General features: G+C 41.9%; 1 protein-coding gene across 2 annotated transcripts in view; it reads right to left on the bottom strand.

Moving 5' to 3' along the window:
* jag2b (jagged canonical Notch ligand 2b) overlaps positions 1–4,741 on the bottom strand; it is a 47,290-nt gene extending 42,549 nt beyond the window's left edge. Inside the window, exons 1-2 of one of the 2 annotated variants that reach the window (XM_079572364.1) lie at positions 4,181–4,741; positions 2,833–3,153 (exon numbers count right to left, since the gene is read on the bottom strand). In XM_079572364.1, coding sequence (XP_079428490.1) covers positions 2,833–3,153; positions 4,181–4,252 — 393 coding nt within the window. In that variant the 5' untranslated portion in view covers positions 4,253–4,741. The remainder of the gene's footprint in view (positions 1–2,832; positions 3,154–4,180) is intronic. The other variant, XM_079572365.1, reaches the window with a different exon arrangement.
* Between the last annotated feature and the right edge of the window lie 15,020 nt (positions 4,742–19,761).

Raw genomic sequence — 19,761 nt, 5'->3', positions numbered from 1 at the left:
TACAGGACCCTGGGGGCTCCAAAGCATTAGTCAGCAACAAACGGCTACAGGAAATGTAATCAGGAGACAAGGAGCGTTGTGGCTAACTGGAAATGCCCCAATAAAAAGAGATTAGCGATATTAGCATTTGAGAAGCTAAGTCACGCAGATGGTAAATGCGAATTGCGGAATAAAGTTTACAATGTCCTTTGCTCCCATTTCCTTTTGGCTAAACCCTGCAGCAAATCACCAGCCTTCTGCTAAAGAGCTGCAAGAGCTTTGTGCCCATTGTCTGTAGTTGCAAGATAGGACCAGCGCCTTGGCAGAGGTCTACGCCATCTGACAGTAAGAGAACGGACTTGTGATTGTTTGTGACCCATTCACGCAAGAAGTTTTGCCAAAATGGATCACGGTGGCACAGTGTTCAATTTCGGGCTTTTCCGTGTGGCGTTTGCATGCTCTCCCCACGCTGCAATGGGCGCTCTGGTTTCCTCTACCACTAAGAACATGCACAATAGGTTTCCCTACAGAAGCTCTGAAAAGGAGAATCGAAAATAGGCATAAGACAGGAGAATATAGACAGGAAAATGTGCACTCAAGTAATAGTGAATACAATATCATAAAACAAAAAAAATGGCCGGTTTCCAAAGAGCTTTTTTTTTACCATGTGCAAAGCCTGTGGTGTAGTCTTCCACAAACTGAAAACTGAAAAGATTGCACAGCCTTAGTGCGGTGTATCTAAAGCATGTCATGTAGAGGGGTTGAAAACATGATGAGCTTTTAAAACAAGTCTTTCATTTGCACATCTCAAACCAATTGATCATCCTTTTCCACTCTTCCTTCATTAGTCAGCCTAATCTGTTAAAGTGTCCACTGCAAATTGCAGCCCCTACAGCGCTCAAACAAAGAATGCCTTAGCAACTTGGAGTTCTACTTTCCCCCCAAACAGTTATAACATGCACACACCGCGTTCGCGTGCCGACTTCATCAACCATCAGTCATACTGAAGTCAGGCATGCCTATTAGCCTGCAGGGACCACTAGGGGCCCACCTGGCACCCACAGCAGGAGAGGGGTGCGGCATGAGCGGGGGTAGAGGAGAAGGAGGAGAGGTGTCAAAAAGCACTAAGAGCAAAGAAATAAACTACTGCCCAAAGGCAACACATATGTCAGAGCGAAACATACTTCACACGTCAGGATAAAGGGTAGAATGGAACGGGGGAAGAGCAGGTGGTACGATGGAAGAAGCAAGAGGTTCACTGGTTTTAGATCGGGAAATATAATGTGCAATTTTTTTATGCGGTATATCAGCAAGACAATACACACACTGGATCCCAATATCACATAAAGAAAGGATCTGTCTACTCAATTTAATAAAAAAATGTGAAACTGAATAAACAATAGTCAAATTTAGCCTTGTTTACAGCTCATTCCACCTTCATTAAAAGACTCTCCTCTAACTTGTCACATTGAACATGGAGTTAATATCAAATTTGAATAAAGTTCACAATTCTGATGCAATATTCTGCACAGGACTTTTCAAACACCAACCTCACCTGTTCAAATATCACACGATTCATTTTAGAAGATTCTTCACTGACATGCGATACAAGGGATTTGTGACTCAATGGAAATTGAATGTCACGGTGTGCGCACTATATTTCACCCGAGCAAAAATAATGCCTTGGCGTAGGTCTCCATGTGAAGGCTGCTTGAGTTTACCTTCCTTTGTTTGTTTTTTTCCATCTCAATCAGCTTGTAAATTCCTTTCATGAAGGTTTGCATACAGTAGAACAATCGAGAGAACACTCGATTATAAACTGCAAAACGAATACAAGAACAACATGCCTTTCAGAACATGTTTGTAGAGGGCTAAACTATAAAAGCTTAACGCTGCAAGTTTTGAACAAGACCCAAATGGAGACGGGATGAATTTGAAAATAACTGTGCAGCCCAAACATTATGCGAAAAAGCGCAACTCGGTTCACCCTTCGAGCCCAAGCCCACGAAAAAACAATTTCCTCTTGTCTAATTGCCCGATCATGGGTATGGCAGGTGTGAGGAGGTCCGTTTGGAACAAGGCCAAGGTAATATATCAGACCAACTTTAAAAGATGACCCAGATGACACGGCCAAGCACTGTAGCTGCAACCGGATCCTGGCCAAGCATGCAATCGTTTAGCCACGATGTGTGTCAGAACCCATGAGCCCGAGCTACGCGTCCTAAGCTCAATGACTTAATGATATTGTGCGCGCAGGGGCATATAATTAAGTGTCAAGTGAGTTGGAGATCAATATGCACACTGCTGTTTGGTACAAGCAACTTTTATCTGCAATTGCCAACAAATCATTATACAACAGAAACTAAACCAAGGACTAACAAGGGCTGAACCAGGACTTGCCCATGTTTACGCCAGGACAAGATCATGTTTTGATGACAAATTTGGCTTGGCATTATGGGAGAAGAGCTCTGGAGTTGCATACAAACTGTTGAATCCAAATCAGTCTTTTAATCTACTCACCAAGTATCCGAGCAAGCCAAAGAACTCACGAGTGCCAGTGTCAAACTTGGGAAAATTGAGAGAGTAATGTTCGAAAGGGCATGCAGTCCAAATGGTAGTTGTATACAGTGCAGTTCTACCTCAAAGAATCTTTTCTTTTCACCCATTCATATGCCTTCACTTCCTCATGACCAGGATATGCAATCACTAAAGGCAAGGCAAGTGAAGTGTCTTGCCTAAGGAGATAACAACAGCCTGGCAGGATTCATTGCCCAAAGCAAATATCCAATTACTAACTTTTTAGAACCCCAGTAGAAGAAAGACCCTAGAGCCTAGAACCAAAACGTAACTTACCGGCCAGGCGAACTGAAACGGTATCAAAATCTTCCCAGCCTCGTCAATTTTGTTGGGATTGCTCTTAGTGCCTTGAAAAGAAAACATATTTCCACCGAGAACTTGCGTCACGGCCGATCCGAACGTGCAGGGTGACGTGGTGGTGACCTCCGTCTGGTACTCCTTTAGACAGACTTTAAAATAGGTGTCGCACTCGTCCCGCGTGCAGCGCAGGTCCTGGGAGTTCCTGGGCCCATCGCAGCACTCCCCGTCAGACAGTTCGCCGTTTATGTTCTCCACCGAAATCAGCTGCAGTTCGAAGTGGCCCGTGCACTGGGACAACTGCGGGGGAGAATAAACAACAAAAACAAGGTTAGGTTATGACTGAAGAGTACAATTTTCCAAGAGAGTGTGCCACAGTAGGATAATCACAAGCATCTCTGAGGCAAGAACATGTGAACATATCTGATGAAAAGTAATAAGGAGCATCCATCAATGGGAAGCTGTCACACAAACCTAAATGTGATATAGTGACTGCTCTAGGTCACTAAAGATGAGCAAGTATTTGCCTTAAGGACAGCTCAGTCAGCAAACTTTGGACCTACAATGAAAATAACATTCAATCCAAATGTGATCCATGCCCAAACATACACGCATATAAACAACTGGGACATGGCACCAGCTCATAAATGCACTGTGCCACTATGTACACAAGTGAAGGTTCAATATGAATCACATGTGGTCAGTGGTGGAGTGGCCACATTGTTGCAAGAAGTATCCTGCATATAGATACAACAGACGCAATAACCACCAAGGGATGATTCAGGTGCAATTGTAATTTTGAACAGAGACTCTTGACAAACGCGGGCAAGAAATGAACCTCTACTCTTCACCTGCACGTCAAACGAGCGGAAACCAAGACACATTTTCATGCGGCATCACCGGCTGCTCAGGCAATTCCCTGCATCATGAATGGAGCACGTGAAGGTGCATCGGTTTTCATGCGTACCCCCCTGGACTAACCTGCTGCAGAGGCGAAATCAAGCAACTTCTCATTGATCCAGGCCCAATAGTAAAAAAAAAAAAAAAGAAAAGAAAAAAGAAAAGAAAAGAAAAACCTGTTTCGTTTTAAATAGTAGCCAGTTTTAAGCCTTTATCAATTCCCCAACACTAGTATCTTGTCATGGTAACACGATCACATGCTCCCCACAACTGACGTAATTCAATTAATCGATCACAAAAAAGGAAAAAAGAACGCAACCTAAACGCGCGCCCACGCCCACTAACTTTTCCCATTTTTTTTTGCAAGCAATTTTAGTTTAATCGGCGTGGTTGCTTTATCAATCGCTCGCTCTGTGTACGGTCTTACCTCGGTCCATAACGTCAACAGTAGCAGGCACACTATCGGGAGGCAGTTCCTAATCCCGGTGCGTTTCCCCATGCCGCCGATCAATTAGAGTGACATAAGGGACCACGAGCGACACTGGTGGCTCCTCTCCTCGCTGCTGCTGCTGCTGCTGCTGCTGACATGCAAAAGCGCGGAGAGGGAGAGAGAGAGAGTCGCGGGGGGTTCGGGGGGACGCGCTCGTCGTTTTTCGTTCCCCCCCCAGTCCAGGCGTTCCGGTGTGCGCGCGTGTGTGTGTGTGCGCGGGGAGGAGGAGCAGCAGCAGCACCACCACAAGCACCAGCACCAGCACCAGCGGCAGCGGCGGCGGCGGCGGCGAGCGGTATCGGAGACGGGGCGGCGTATTGCAGCGGCACTGCCTGGTGATGCGAGTCCATGTACAGCGGGAGTGTTCCTCCGTCAAATCTCTCCACACAGCAACTGAGATGTTCCCCCTATGCCACGGCCTGAGGAGAGGATGTCTAGCTTTGATTGGCAGCTGCGCAAACCACTTACAAATTGGCCTGCGGGCAGTCTCTGAGCCAACCCGGATTAAGGGGCGGACAATAGTATAATAACCCCCACCAGCCCAGCCAGCCAACCAGCCAACCACCATGCGCCGAAAGAGACCTCTCTCTCTCTCCCTATTTCTCTCTCTCTCCTCCGTTCGCGCACATACACACCTACCTTCCCTGCACCTCAGCCTCCCCAAAAAACTTCATTTTGACGGGGTTTCCAGTGAGAATTCATTCGCATTTTACACGTTTGCGTCGTGCGTAAATTCATGCGCCAAACACTATATATGTATTGGCCGCTTTGTAGGTTATGAGGCTACGAGGAAATGAAAACACTAGAGTTGTTTTGCTGCAAATTGTGCTCATATGAAGGCAATGAACGTTTTCTTTTTTAGCAAGCTAGACAATCCAAAATGAAACAGTGCTTTTTTTTGGGGGGTATGATTATTCATTTTATCTTTCCATTTTGTGTCGATATTGCGCTCACTAATGTGTGCGCATTTAGGGAAACTTTTTCATTTATTTACCACCGTGCCATAAAGGCGCTGTCCTTGTCCGTTTTACTGCCCGCTCTTGTATGTAAAAAAAAAAAAGATAGCCCCTTCTGTTTCACACTTTCCAGTAACATTACGCACCAAAGCAGCAGCAGCTCAGCATGGTGCTCTCCTTGTTTCAACCCAGGGTTTTTTGCGGAAGCTTCGAGCGCCCTCTACCGCATGGCTACCAAACGCATAAATAAACATGGAGACGCCTTTGTGAAACTTTTTGTTTGTTTGTTTGTTTATCTGAGACTTAACTTTTTTTTTTTTTTTTTTTTTTTGCAATGATAAGCAGGTAACACATTTGCGCAATTTGAAGAAAAACTGTTGTTCGCCCCATAGATTCTGCTGTGCCCCTCCTCCAGGTGAGAACAGAAATAGTATTCCAAAACTTCATATATTTTTAGAAACAGCTACAATCCCACTATTCATCCAACTGAAAACACACACAAATCCACAGTACACTTCACTTGCTTGCATCTTTATTAAACACTACTGTACAGTGACAATACAAAGCTTTCTAACCACAATATAGTGTGTAGTGGAGCAGGTGCAGTATGGTTCAGGTACCAACCAATTCAGGTGGCTCAAAGGGTTCTTGCTGAATATGCCCAAATTGGCAGGTTTTACCAATTCATACCAGTTTCAATAATATGGATAATTTACAGCATGGGTATTTGACCTGAAAAACAAAGGGAGGTGTCAAAGTAAAAGCCACACTGCGTAATATTCCAGCAAAGTACAAGTGTGTTCCGCATGGAGCTTCATGGGCAATTTTAGACACCTGTTATCTGCAGTCTTTATTCTTACTTTCACATCCTTTTTCAAACATACTCTTATAGATATGACATTTGAAATATTGCCCATAGGACTCGATGCGGTCCGGGTGATTTCCACTGATCAGCTGAACAGGGTGAACTCAGGTGACATGAGTCCGGCTGGCAGATGGGAGGTGGAAACAACTGCTGGTGCTTTTTCATATTTAAAAACATGACGTACACCCCCTGAGCCGCATTACAAGAACGACTTTGTATTGTTGACATAATTATCCCAGGTTTTCCCTGAACTGCTGTTGTGTGTCTCTGAGTTTGCAGTGTATGGTGTACAGTTTGTTTTATTGGCTCTTCGAATAGAGGAAGGAGAACGAGAGTAGGTGTATTATTGACAATAAATCTCCAAAAGCACAGTAATTCTAATCTTCTGGCTCATGTCCTCGAATGGTTCAGAGAAAATAGTTGTTAACCTATATAATAAATAGTTAAATAGTACATAATTGCAGAGGACAATGATAATAAACAATGTTCTTTACATTTTTTCTTCCCCCTATTTCTTGAATTTGCCACAAAGCCATAGAGTGTCACCTCATGGCTGTTTAGTTGCTCCAGTGTGGCTCAAAGGAGGGATTTTCATTGTGTGTTTTGGTGTAGATGGTGTCCATAGTAACATGCCAGTCATAGGGCCACCATCGCACATGTGTTCACTCGTCTGCCGCTGCCGCCGCCGCCAGTGCAGATAGGGGCAAAGGCGGCTTCAGATAAGTGTGATCCTCCAACGCTGCTCATATGACTGGAACATTTCACACTTGGTTACAGGCTACATTCAGGGCCTCCGCTGGATCACACCCGAGAAGAACCAAGAGGTGCTGAAGCTTCAGTCTGTATGGGCCGTATCTGTAAGTGGGAGACAGTATAGGCATGGAAAAAGTAGCTATGTGGTGATACAGTGGTATGTTCATGGATGAAAGCAATACCTTCCACTTGCCTCTTGTGACCTGTGTTGCTGCCAGTCAGCCAGACTTACTTTTATCAACTAATATCTTGTCATAGTTTTGGTCGTTGATATGAGTATATAAATACATATCCATGGGAAGACTAAAATTACAGCTAAAACTTTACACATATATGTCAAAACTGAACTGAATGGAGACACTTAACTCAATTCAATGTCTTCTTTTCAATCAACGAGCCCCAAGCTGTGCAATTTCAACATCTATGGCATAATACTGGTACTATACACATTTGCCTGAAGGTCCCTGAAGGCATTCAGTATGGGTAACACGTTTGTAAAACTTCTGGATTGACTGTAGTTGAAGTTGAAGAACAGGTTTAAAGGTACACTGCATAACATTTTGGACTGTACTGTTGTGGCAAAACAAAACATGTTCCTAATGACACAGAAAATGCTGTTACTGCAATGTGTAATAAAAGAATGGACTTGAATGAGAAACTAACCTGTTTAAATCTCAAATTCCACTGCCTTTCGTCACATCTCGATGGAGACGAGCTGGAGACGTACCCACTCCCAGTAAAGTTTACAGTCATATCTTAGGAGGGGTGAGCCTCATAAATGTTTGTTTGTACATTTATGAGGCATTTTTCAATGATGAAAATATCTGTCATAAAATAAATGCTTGCATTTAAACTTTATTTATTGGGTAAAATTCTACATGGTGTGGCTTTAAACTAAAGCGATGAACTTGTATCCTTGGACAAGCTACCCATGAACGTATAGTGTGTGTGTGTATGTGTATGGGAGGGACCGATGGGACAGAGTGGCAGCCACAAGTCCATCACTCTACCCCAGGGCAGCAGAGTAAAGGTAGTAAAGTGCAATACAAGAAGACTATTGTATGTCTGGGAGAAACTGTAAAGATGTAAAACACTATAAAAGCCCCTCCTTGACATAAGCATTAAGCAGTGAATCAACACAACTTTATCACTTCATCTCAACCACAAAAGAACTTGTGCTGAATGTAAACAAGTCCATGAAAGCGCAGATTGTAATTTAGATTTCAGACTCTTTTTTCGCTGCTATGTAATATTTAATAACGGACCAGGCGAGCAGGCAGGCATTCGGGCCGGCGGGGTACGTTGAATACTAAACCCCGGTACGTGTGCCCCGGGTGGTGTGCTGCTGTTTGCATTCAGGACGTGTGAGAGGGGAGCTGTGTGCAGAAGGAGAGGGGATTAGGAGCAGAGGCACCATGGGGGTTCTGCTCTTCATCCATTTTTCATGGCATTTCTCCTTTCAGATCTGCCGTCTTTGTACACGCGCCGGGCCGGTCCGCATTCCCTTTTATCTTTAAGGATCTTTTTTGGGGGCGGGGGGGCTGTCCTGGAGTACCGTTTGGTTGATAGGCACAGCGGTGGTGAGGGGTCAAGGATGTGGCATGCTGTCTTTCCATTGCTTGACGACTGTCTTCAAAATTATGCTAATTTGGGAATTTTAATTGCTGCCAGACTTGCCAGTACATTTCTTTAATGTTTTAAGTCTGCCTTGAAATGTAGATGGTGGGCACTGAATGCATAAGCCAGAATGCCAATCACAATGTGGAAATTACCCCAGGAAGGGCATCTGGCATTTAAACCGACATCAGATGAATTGTTTCTCTATGTGCCCAAAGCCTTTTACTCCAAATCATATAACTCGACTTCGATTACAGTCACTCCCAACCTTGGTGTCAACTTTTTCCCCCAGCCTCTGAAAAAAGAGGTCAGGTCAATGAATGTCCAAGAACAGGGGAAGGCAATGTCAGTCCTGGGGAGGCCAAATCCGGCACCGCGGCATACAGTGGTATACAAAAGTATGGGTGCCCGTTTAACTTTTTGACATTTTGACATACTATGGACCATAAACATAAATATATTTAATTGAAATTTTATGTGAAAGACACACACTAAGTGACACACTAGCGTGAAGTGAAATGAAATTTATACATGATTTGATTAAACTGAAAAGTGTGCAAAAGTAAAGGCCCCCCTTTCCTTTTAGTGCAACAAATTGCCTTCAGAAGTTGCCTGATGATTCTGAATGATCACATGTTGACCCAATGACTAAATAGAGTCTACCTGTGTGTAATCTAATGTCAGTTCAAATACAGCTGCTCTGTGATGGTCTCAGAGGAGTATAAAGCTGGGTTAGGTTATATAAAGATTTCCAAAGCTTTGAACACAACAACCTACCAAGGCCCGGCTGTCCTCCTAAACATACTGACCGAACAAAGACAGCACTGACCACAGCTGTTACCAAGAAGCCTAACAGGACTTCTTATGGTTTTCTTTAAAAAATGCCACTCTGCCATAAAGGCCAGATTTGGACAGTGTACGACCAATAGTTGTTCTGTGTACAGTTTCCCCCACCTGAGCTGTAGCTCTCTGCAGTTCATCCAGGGTCATCATAGGCTTGTTGGTAACAGCTCTGGTCAGTGCTGTCCTTTTTCGGTCAGTAAGTTTAGGAGGACGGCCGGGTCTTGGTAGGTTTGCAGTGACTCCTCCATTCCTGGATGCATGCATACACTTCATTTCACTTCACTTCACGATTGTGTGTCACGTAGTGTGCGTCTTTCACATAAAATTTCAATTAAATATATTTATGTATCATTTTGCCATAGTATGGCAAAATGATGAAAAGTTAAAGGGGCGCCCATACTTTTGCATACCACTGTGTATCCTCTGGCCCCTGAGACGTTTTGACAGAAATATATATTTACAAAAGAGATCTAAATTCACTCTAAACTTTCATACGGTCAAAAAAAGCACAAAAAACAAAAACAGGACAAGGTTGCCCAGACTCCCCATTTCTCTCTCTAAGATGAATCACGCTGCTATTTGTATATATGAAAAAAATGAGTGAAGCTCCCTATCTTTTGACAAGGAAAATAATCTGCCCCCCGTTCAAGCAACCTTTCCTGCCACTGTCCAAGACTATTAGCCAAAATGCAGTAAGTTGTTAAGTTTGAAAGGGGCATTGGAGTCGCCGATGAGCCAGCTGGTGTAATATGGGTCTATTGTACTGCACGTTATTTCCCCAGTGGATTCGTACTAACACATATATCTTTCAAATTGTCCTTAAATAATGAATGACAGGAAATGAGGGTCTCTAGCATCACCATTATGGGGTCTTGACTATCACCCACTTAAGCTGCTTCCTCCTCATGACCTGTAGACACCGCGGTATATCTCTAAAAAGGAGGAAATTGACACGTCAACAACATAAAACTGGGGGAAATGTTGCTGTGTGTTTGCCATCTGAACCAGAAGGTTGCAGAAGCAAAGCCCTCCCCTGGTAATAAGCCTCCATCCTCTTCGTGCCGTCACCAATTGAGAACCGCTGCACTATAAAACAAAAAACAAAAAGAACAAATACATGTTAGAATTTGTGCTAATTATGTAACCACTTAATTGCGATCATTTCATTCCAGGTCGATTACTCACCAGCTCGGTCTTCACTGCCAACTGCTTTGTGTGTTTTCATGTTGCCATTTGTTTTCATGTGTTTTAGTTACAGGGCTAAAAAAGCATTGATCCCGGGCCAAGGCAAGACACATTGGACTTAGACGACAATGTGGGTGTCTTCTGACTGAGTGCATCTTGGCGGACTTACGTTTTCAAAGTTTGGCAACGCAACAAGAGCACTTGCGTATCAAAAGAGAGTTTCGATCGCCTCCAAATCTTTATGAAGCACTGCTGAAGAACTGCAGAACTTGGCTAGTATTTAACTTCATTCTTAAACCCGTGAATGCCCTTATTAATGTGTGGCAATATATAAATGAAATGAGCACAAACCAAGGCATGTGTTGGACAAACACTGGGGAGATGGAATGTGGCTTTTCCGGCGCTTTGGCTCCTGCGCTGAGGCCTTTTGAATGAACACCACACATTTAGATTTGATTGGGTGGCAAGTGCATTATGGGAGGTTGCAGGTTACAGGTTTTGCCAGTGGCATTTGGGTGTCCTTTCATTCAAAGATAAGTATGTACCAGCAGAATGAGTAAATGCATATTTTAAATCAAAAAGGAATGGCCGTCAATCCGTCACTCACCACTGTTACAACCGATGAATGAACGAACCAACGCATTCATCGTTTTATCGTTCGGTTGGGACATGCATGTAAACAAGCCGAGCCAAATTGGAGCTGTTGGCAAATTTGCATCTGCTTTTGCAGACTTTCCAGGATCAGCTGGGAACAAACCGCCGGCATTTATATTGCTGGGTGAAAGCTCTGCCGCTGCCTACACACCTCATTAGACAGCCAGTAGATTTGCCAATTCATCCCTATAGGCCCACATGGATTACCAGTATATTTACCATACGTGATTCTCCATCTAATTCATAGTTTAGAACTGGGGCAGCCGTGTCATTTGAAAACTAATTATAGAGGCGAGCCAAGTGTTGGAAAACAAATAATAGTCTTATGGTTTACAACGGACCAACCGTAGTTAACAGGACCGACAAGTTCCTACACTTCCAGCTTTTCCTGCTCCTGATTTGGAACAGATTTGAGCGATTGTCCCCATCTGACCCTGCAACTGAACGAAGACTGTAATCTCACTGGGTTTCACAGCTAGAGCAAGTGCTTAAAGTTGCAACATTACGAAGACTACTGCCCTTGACCATTCGCTTCAGATAGCACCTGATTTCAGAAGATCTTATTCATTCCTACAAGCACAGGTCACATTTGGGAGAGGAGATGAAATGCATTAAAAAGAAAACGGCCTGGGTTCCTGTACTGTGTCTGACCCAGGGTTTATCAGTTGGGACGGTGCCTGCCCCTCCTCAAAAGGCCAGAGCGACTAAAAGGTTATGGTCCACAGAAGCAGAGCACATGTTGAAGTCGTTAGAGGGAAATACTGGATGATAACAGGACAGGGAGATGTATTTTTGTGCAAATGAGTGATGGGAGTTTAAACTTGCTTTATCTATTTTTAACATCACTTTATAGCATCCTCAAGAAGTCGGTCGATAGTCCAAATGAATGCCCGAGACGTAAATCTGTTACAGTTATCTCTTAGTTAGATGGATAATATATGTGGTAAGTATTAATCATGATTTTATTTCAGTGAAGTGGCAATTTAATGGCGAAAAGTTGGGGGGAAATGTTATTTATAATAGAGAATAGACTTTAAAACAGCTCTGCTTGTCTACAAGTCTTTTCATGGTTTAGCTCCAAAGTACATCTCTGACATGTTAGAGCCGTATGAACCATCTTGGGCCCTGAGAACTTCAGGGAGGGGCCTCCTGGTGGTTCCCAGAGTCAATAATAAACACGGTGAGGCTGCATTTCAGTTTCATGCAGCTAAAATCTGGAACAGTCTTCACGAGGATGTGAGACAAGCCTCAACTCTGACAATGTTCAAATCCAGGCTGAAAACAGTTCTTTTTACCAATGCATATGACTGAAAGTATTTTATCTGCACTCTCGCCTTTTACTGTAATTGATTAATTTTATGTTGATGTTTTTATTGATTCTATTTGTTTTCAACTGTGAAGCACTTTGAATTGCCTTGTGTATGAATTGTGCTCTACAAATAAACTTGCCTTGCCTTGCCTATAATTCCATGACTGCTCTTTTCTCTTTGTATGACATGGTTGGCACGGCAACAGACAATATTTAACTCTTTACGAAATGAATCCACAGGAGGACAAGGTACACATATGAAATGTTTAAAACTTCTGTCTGTTCTGTATCGGAATCACCCCCCACTCGGCCGTCCCACCCCCCTCAGACTGTGTGTGTCCCCCACCTGTGAATGGACCAGCGGAAACCCATCTGCCCCACAACATCCCATATGTCCACTGGAGCGCTGTGTCCAGTTACAAACATGAAAGCAAGGGGACCCCTGGGCAAGTAACGCGAGACCCTATATTATTTATGCAGCTAATATTAGGCCGCGGCTAATCCCGCCACATTACCTAAACAGCTCGCCTAAAAGAGCGGTCCAGTTTGCTATTGGATGTCACCTTAATGAGGGAAGCATGTCAATAAGTTGTGTGCTCACATGACATAATGATCTGAGAAGCCCAGTCTTGGCAGCAGTCTATGAGCTGTAACGGCATCTGGTGTAAAACATTGGGAAAAATCAACACGACTGAATGGAGGACGTAGATGATTCGCTGCAGCAGGAAGAGACCAAAAGTTAGAGGAATTTTTGGTTGATGAAGAAAAAAGAGTGATTAGCATATTTAAGTGTGTGCTCAGCTAAGCCCAGGACAGCTGTCATCCCGTCTCAAAGCCTCCATCTGCAAATGAGAATTTACTGTCAAGCTGCCTGCAGGTGTGACTCTATCACAAAGGTATAATGTGTAACTCAATAACAAAATGTAAAATGAGAAATTGTCAAAGCTATCAGTCGCACTGGAGTGTCTCCATCATAGACAAAGGCTCTTAAACCAACACCTGTACTTTGTAGTCACATTATGTAACTTTTTTTGTATATCAGTGCCTATCCTCATTCCTCTGCTCACGGTTGGATTACTGCAATGCACTGTATATTGGACTCAACCAGACCTCCATACGCAGACTACAACTCTCGAAAACATGACCATATCACACCTGTCCATTGCTCCCGGTCCTTTTCAGAATCCGGTACAAACTTCTGCTTTTCGTTTTCAGTTCCATCCACGGCCTCGCACCTGCGTATGTATGTGAGAGTCTGACCCCTCACCAGCCCAGCAGAGCCCTACGTTCTGCTCAGCAACACCTGCTCAAGGTGCCCAGGTCACATTACAAACAGTGGGGTGATCGTAATTTTGCTGTGGAAGGTCCAAAACTCTGGAAAGCAAAACTAAAGGCTCACCTGTTTAGAAAGGCATTTGACACATAGTTCTGTGTTCTGCTTTTAATTATATTACTTGGTTGTTGCAAAATGTGGAAATAAAACCTGATTGATCGATGTGACCTTTCAGGGACCCAGCAGCTGTATGAGTGGCTAGCATGGTGCTTTTACTTTCCATCACAGTGGCCTCTATGACACTCCTGGATCAATTGTCTTTTAGGGTTTCTGGTAGGTTTTCTGGATGTAATGTTTGGGTAAGAGGTAGGACCGTGGCATAAGAAACACTTTTTAAATGATCGCCTTGGCTTCATTTCCGAGAGCAGAGATAGCAATCAGGATTAGCAACAAGTCTGCATCCAGCATGCGTTATCTCTTCGAGGATTCACAGTTGGAGCGTGTCAACCATTTCCTGATCCGCAGCCTTATCTCAGAGTTCCTCAATGTCTGTTTGCTCAGCGGAGGCCGTTCGAGTGTCTCCAAACCACATGAAGATCCCTGACAGATTTATGTAAACCAAAAGGAAGAGCGGGTGCGTTTAACATAGAGGGAAAATCCCATTCACTCAGCAACCCTATGGCAGAGAAAGTAGTTGGCCAAACATGCCAAGTAACAGTGATAATGATCTCCAGGCGACAAATAAAGGCGTACGGTGAGTCATCGTTCATGCGCACTAAGGTTTGTGGAACTGGTCTGATGGTAAAGGCAAGAGTTCACTACGCACAATGGAGGAATGAGGACTATCCTGCAGAATCAAAACAAAAGCCATTCACAAAGTTGCTCTGGGAGGGCAAAGAGGCACTGAGTAGGAATTTGTTCATCAACTTTCTATCTATCCTGTAAGGTCAAGGTATGCTTATTGTCCCCATAGATATGCTTTCCCTCTGAATCTGTCGTAAAGCAGATTAACTTGGTTTGTTGTTAGCTTTTGCTGATTAATACAAACCCAATACGGCTGATGTTACACTGGTGTCTGGGTGAGCACTACGTTTCATAACTCAAAATAATATCTGTGTAAGTGTGTGGAAAGGAAGGATACTTTATCACAAAGGTCTGTGTTGGTTTTGGAGCACCTTCTTGCTCTGAGCAGCAGTGGGAAATGTCTCTCCTAAACGGAAAATACAAGCTTTCATTTTCTGCTAACGCCATGCTAATTAAGCAATGGCAACAGGATGCTGAGTGATGGTTTATGGACTTTTCTGCAGTTTAAGAAGAAATGACCAAAGTAAACGGGATAACTGAAAAAAATGAATCAAACAAAATACTACACTACAAGTTGTTATGGGAACATTATCATATGGTTAATAGGCTCTAATGTGATGCTAACTTCCTGTAGGGTAACATCTGTTTCCTGGAGAGTAAGCTGTGTCTCGTTGAAATAAGTACACAGTATGTGTCAGAAAAAAAACAGCTGTTGGGAAATTACTTACATGTTAAAAACTGTACTCAGGATGTAATTAGGCTACTTCATTAGGCGCATTGAGTTGCCTTGTGTACGAAATGCATGGTATGAATAAAGTTGCCTTACTTCTGCATGAATATAACTTTTTTCTTGAAGCTAAAGGCAAACATGAGTTCAGCGCTAACACGTGTTGAGATATTGTATTGTTATGTTATTCTATTTTAATTTACATTAAAATGTTGACCGGAAGTAGTCATTACCCTACACTTGGCAACAGGAAGTTAGCCAAAAACATCCTGCTCACAGAACAGTCATTTTTGCATGAAAGGTCCCGTTTTCTTCTCCACTGTTCAAATCTAGAATAAAAACTAAAAGGCAATTGTTCATTTTGACCCCTTTTTATTGAAACGCAATGTAGTTAAATCCAATACAGACAGTGCACATGCAAAGTATCATATGTAAATACTGTAATGTGTCATGTTTGAAAGTTAGATATTGACATGTAATAAGTAAATTGACTAATAACACTGCTCACAATAAGTTGACACAAACTGAAAGCAATTTTTTAAAGTCTTCAACATCTTAAAAATATAAAATATTTAAATCAGCATAAGACACAATAAATTAAATCACGCACATACAGTTAAAGAGTTTACTTTTTGAAAGCATTATGTGTAGAATTTCCAGATAATACAGTATTTAGCCAATATGCTACACTGTGATCTAGCTCATGTAAACATTTGATTTCGCTATTCCCAGATGTATAACATCACATCAATATAATACAGGCAGTAAAATCGTACTTATAGAGCTGCAGTTGTCAAGACGCTCAGTCTAATTCAACCACCTCAGTTCTCAAACACCTTGATCAAAAATACTACACATAACACCTTTAAAAAAAAATTGCCATAAATTGGGCAAAGAAAAATCTCCACAGCATGGGCAAGATGAGAGCTTGTTTTAGAAATTTGAAATGGTTGAATCTGTCACAGAATGAAGTTTATTTTATGCGCCTGAGAGATGGAGGTAGAAGTGTCCGAAACTGGGCTCATGGTTTTATCAGCGAGGACAGAAATGGCATAGAATTTAGGCTTTAACTTGCTCAATACTACAGCATTAACATAAGGAGGATATGGCTTTCATAGGATAACAACCTAACAAAACAAAACAAAACATCCATAAAGATACACCATTTTATTCAGTATATTTTGTGAGGATGCATTTAATGTCGAGCTAAATATTAATGTTTGTTGTGAGAAATGAATCCATGTAGCAAGGCCCGATTCTATCACTGACGATAGCAGCTAACGTCCGAGCCACAATTGTGTAGGGTCTGGCTCAGCCAAGACAGGATTCACAAATGCTAGACTTCGATAGAAGATTAATTCATGTATGTGCACAAGGTAAAATGCAAAAACAGCACAAATGACTCAGGAGGCATTAAGTAATCGACCTACACTTTCATTCATTTAGTGCCATGGGATGACAAGGCTAAGGTCAAACGAGCTTAACTGGAATATCTACAATGCTTTTTTTAAATTTCTTTTGGCAAGCAGTGATCCTCTGGCTAACATCCAGCCTGTTTTACAACTGGAAGAAATGTGTTACTCCTCTCTGCCACGCGTACAGCAGGTGCTAAGTATCTCTTTGTAACATGATTTCAACAATATTCGCAAATGGCTGATTTTAAAACAAAAGCTATTAAGTGACAGACTGACACTCGAATGGCTTTGAGAAGAACAAGCAACTTTGTCAAAAGCTAAAATAAGTATTCCAAACGATTCCATACACAGAGAATATCATTTTCAACTAACTTTAGTATTTTTGGGTCATTACTAAATATGCCTTAATCTTTACTGAATGATTACACCCAATTTGATATCCTTTAGTTAGTGGATTACACCATTTAACAATAACTTAAAGGCCCTGTACCAGGTCGTTTGTCTAGTAATGGAATTAAATTTGTGACTGTGCAGTAAATCATGCACTTAAATATAAAGCTTTGTTCAATGTTTGTGACAACAGGCAGGTGAGCTGTAGTTAGCATCACTGCAAACACCATAAAGCACCACTTTTCTCCATGAAAGATGTGAAACATGCTTTCAAACTCATCCATGAGAGGATTAATATAAAAGATATTCGATCCCTTTCACTCTTTGTAAACAAAACAAAAAGCAAAAAAATCGGGTACAGGGCCTTTTACCAGGGTCCGACTATATATGCTTATTCTGGATTCCGGAGAGTCTAACGCAGGCATGAACATCTCTGGATAAATGGTCCGACACCAACTGGCCGAGTTAACCCTGTGGTCCCCTGTGGAGCTGTGAGTGTGCAGAGACATCACAGAGACAGTTCACCTGAATATCAGTGATATAAAAATCCAAGCACTAAACTCATGATGAACATACAGTAAATTGCCCTGAATGGGGGACCCTCACCTCTGATTGGTCAAACGACTGTCTGATCATCTTATATGTGGATTTAGTCTGCTCTGGAGAAGTTAATGTGCAGGGATGTTACAATAGAGGTCTAACCCAAACAGAAAATTATCCAGCGTCATCGAACTTCTAAACTCGGGTCACCACAAGTTACCTGGCTAACTCTCTAATCCAGCTCCGCACTTTACGGCCCAGGTCTGGCAGCTTTACAAGTTTAGTAAATAAGCTTTGTATACAGGCTTTTCATTAATAAACAAAGCATGGTCCATTCTAAACATTTGCCATTATTGCACTAGTTTACATGTGCTTCCTATATGAACAGCTGGTGTTATATTATGCAAAATTCTCCATAAAATACAAGATTCTATATAAATGGCTAGCTTGAGATAGATTCGTGCAACTCTCGCAGACTAATGGTTATGATTCTTTTCAACATCAACAAATATGGCGACACAGTAAAGAATCTAAATGTTGAGATCGTAAAGACCATAGTGCCTCCTCCAAATTTATTTGTTTTTAACAAAAAATAAAAAATAAAGTAAAACAACATACAACATACAAGGTTAAGGTGTACTTTAATGTCCTTAGGAAATCTGTCCACTGCATTTGAGGGCTGCATGGGGACATAACCAGGGACCTTCCTTCTGTGAGGCAACAAGGTCCCGGCCGAAGAGTAAAAAATCTGTGTTTGAAGGGTTTTGAATGGGGATCGAGACAGTGTGCACTTTGGGCTTTAGTCCAAAATATTTCAGGGCAAATACAGCATTTGATTGTCAGTGATTTTTTTTGTTATGGTTGTTAAATGAATTACAGGCTCATGGTCTTTTAATTTTTGCATGTTTTCCCACAGAAATACCCATACTAAAATGATGACTACTACTATAGGGTGGATACTAAATTTCTTTTGATAACTAGTAGCAGAAATGAATGTTAATGTTTTAGGACTATTTGATAGTTGTTTAGCACTTGCATATTGTCAATATTATCTACGCTAGGGAACTTAATGTGTGTCCACAAATGATAGAAACGACAAGCCCTTAATAGATAAAATGATAGCACAGGATTGGCTAGACTGTCAATATGAAACGTGCTGGTTAACTTCACATTCAGAAATCCAGTCTGAACATTGTGGACTATGCATTTGGACCTGAGATATTTCTTATTTGTTATTCGTCATCACCAAAATAAAGGCCATAAAGAGTAGATGGACTGTTTCGAAGAAGTTGATCCAGGGATATTTCAAAGCTATATTGTGGAAATGACTTAAGTGTGTAGTGTTTTTATGTATATGCCGGTTTTTGCATTACTGGTCTCAGAATAAAAGGATATGATGGCATACTAATAGCCACAAGTGCTAGCTCTAAGGCTAGCGCTAGCTCCATTCACAGATAATGGAAAAAATAAAGTCATGGTTCATGTGATTCAAGTCAAAGGCTAAACATAAGTGGGAGGAGGGGGAGCAAAAATTGTCTTTAAAGCCACACTGCGGAACATTCCTGGGTAAATGTTGCTACGTTACAAGAGCAACTAAACTGTAGAATATTCAAAATGTGTGATGCTCAGACACCTCACAAGATGGCGGAGGTTTTGATGTTGTTTGTTTCGCATTGGGTTATCGAAATTAAATGTTTGGAAGAGGACATGTTTTTATAGTTTGTGTTTTTTTTACCCGATGTCCAAACAAAGCTATGTCCCTCTCCCAGCAAAGATTCATGCTTCATTGGATGAAATATTACACAGTATGGCTTTAAGTCACACGTAATCATATGCACCTTTAAAGACACATGGCATGTTCATCTTAAGCAAATACAATTAACAAAATGGTAAAAGGCGATGGCAATATTCATATTACATAAAAAGACAGAACAAAGATATGTGATAGTAAATTGCCCGGACGCCAAACTTTGCCTGTATGCCTTAAACCGATGTGCATCAATAAGTTAGAAAACTGTGGAGAATGAGGTCGGGAGTTTAGTTCCAAGAGAATTGCAATTATTACACAGATTTAGTAAGTCCAGTAGTCCAAATAGTATGAGCATTTTTTATTTATTGTCTGTTATAAAAGATGTACAAGAATACGTCAATAGAAACAGTTTACACTCTGTGCCGGAAAACAGCAAA

The sequence above is a fragment of the Gobius niger genome (assembly GCF_951799975.1).
Source record: "Gobius niger genome assembly, chromosome: 15".
Classification (NCBI taxonomy): domain Eukaryota; kingdom Metazoa; phylum Chordata; class Actinopteri; order Gobiiformes; family Gobiidae; genus Gobius; species Gobius niger.
The sequence above is the reverse complement of the archived record's forward strand: the minus strand, read 5'-3'. Positions and strand labels throughout refer to the sequence as shown.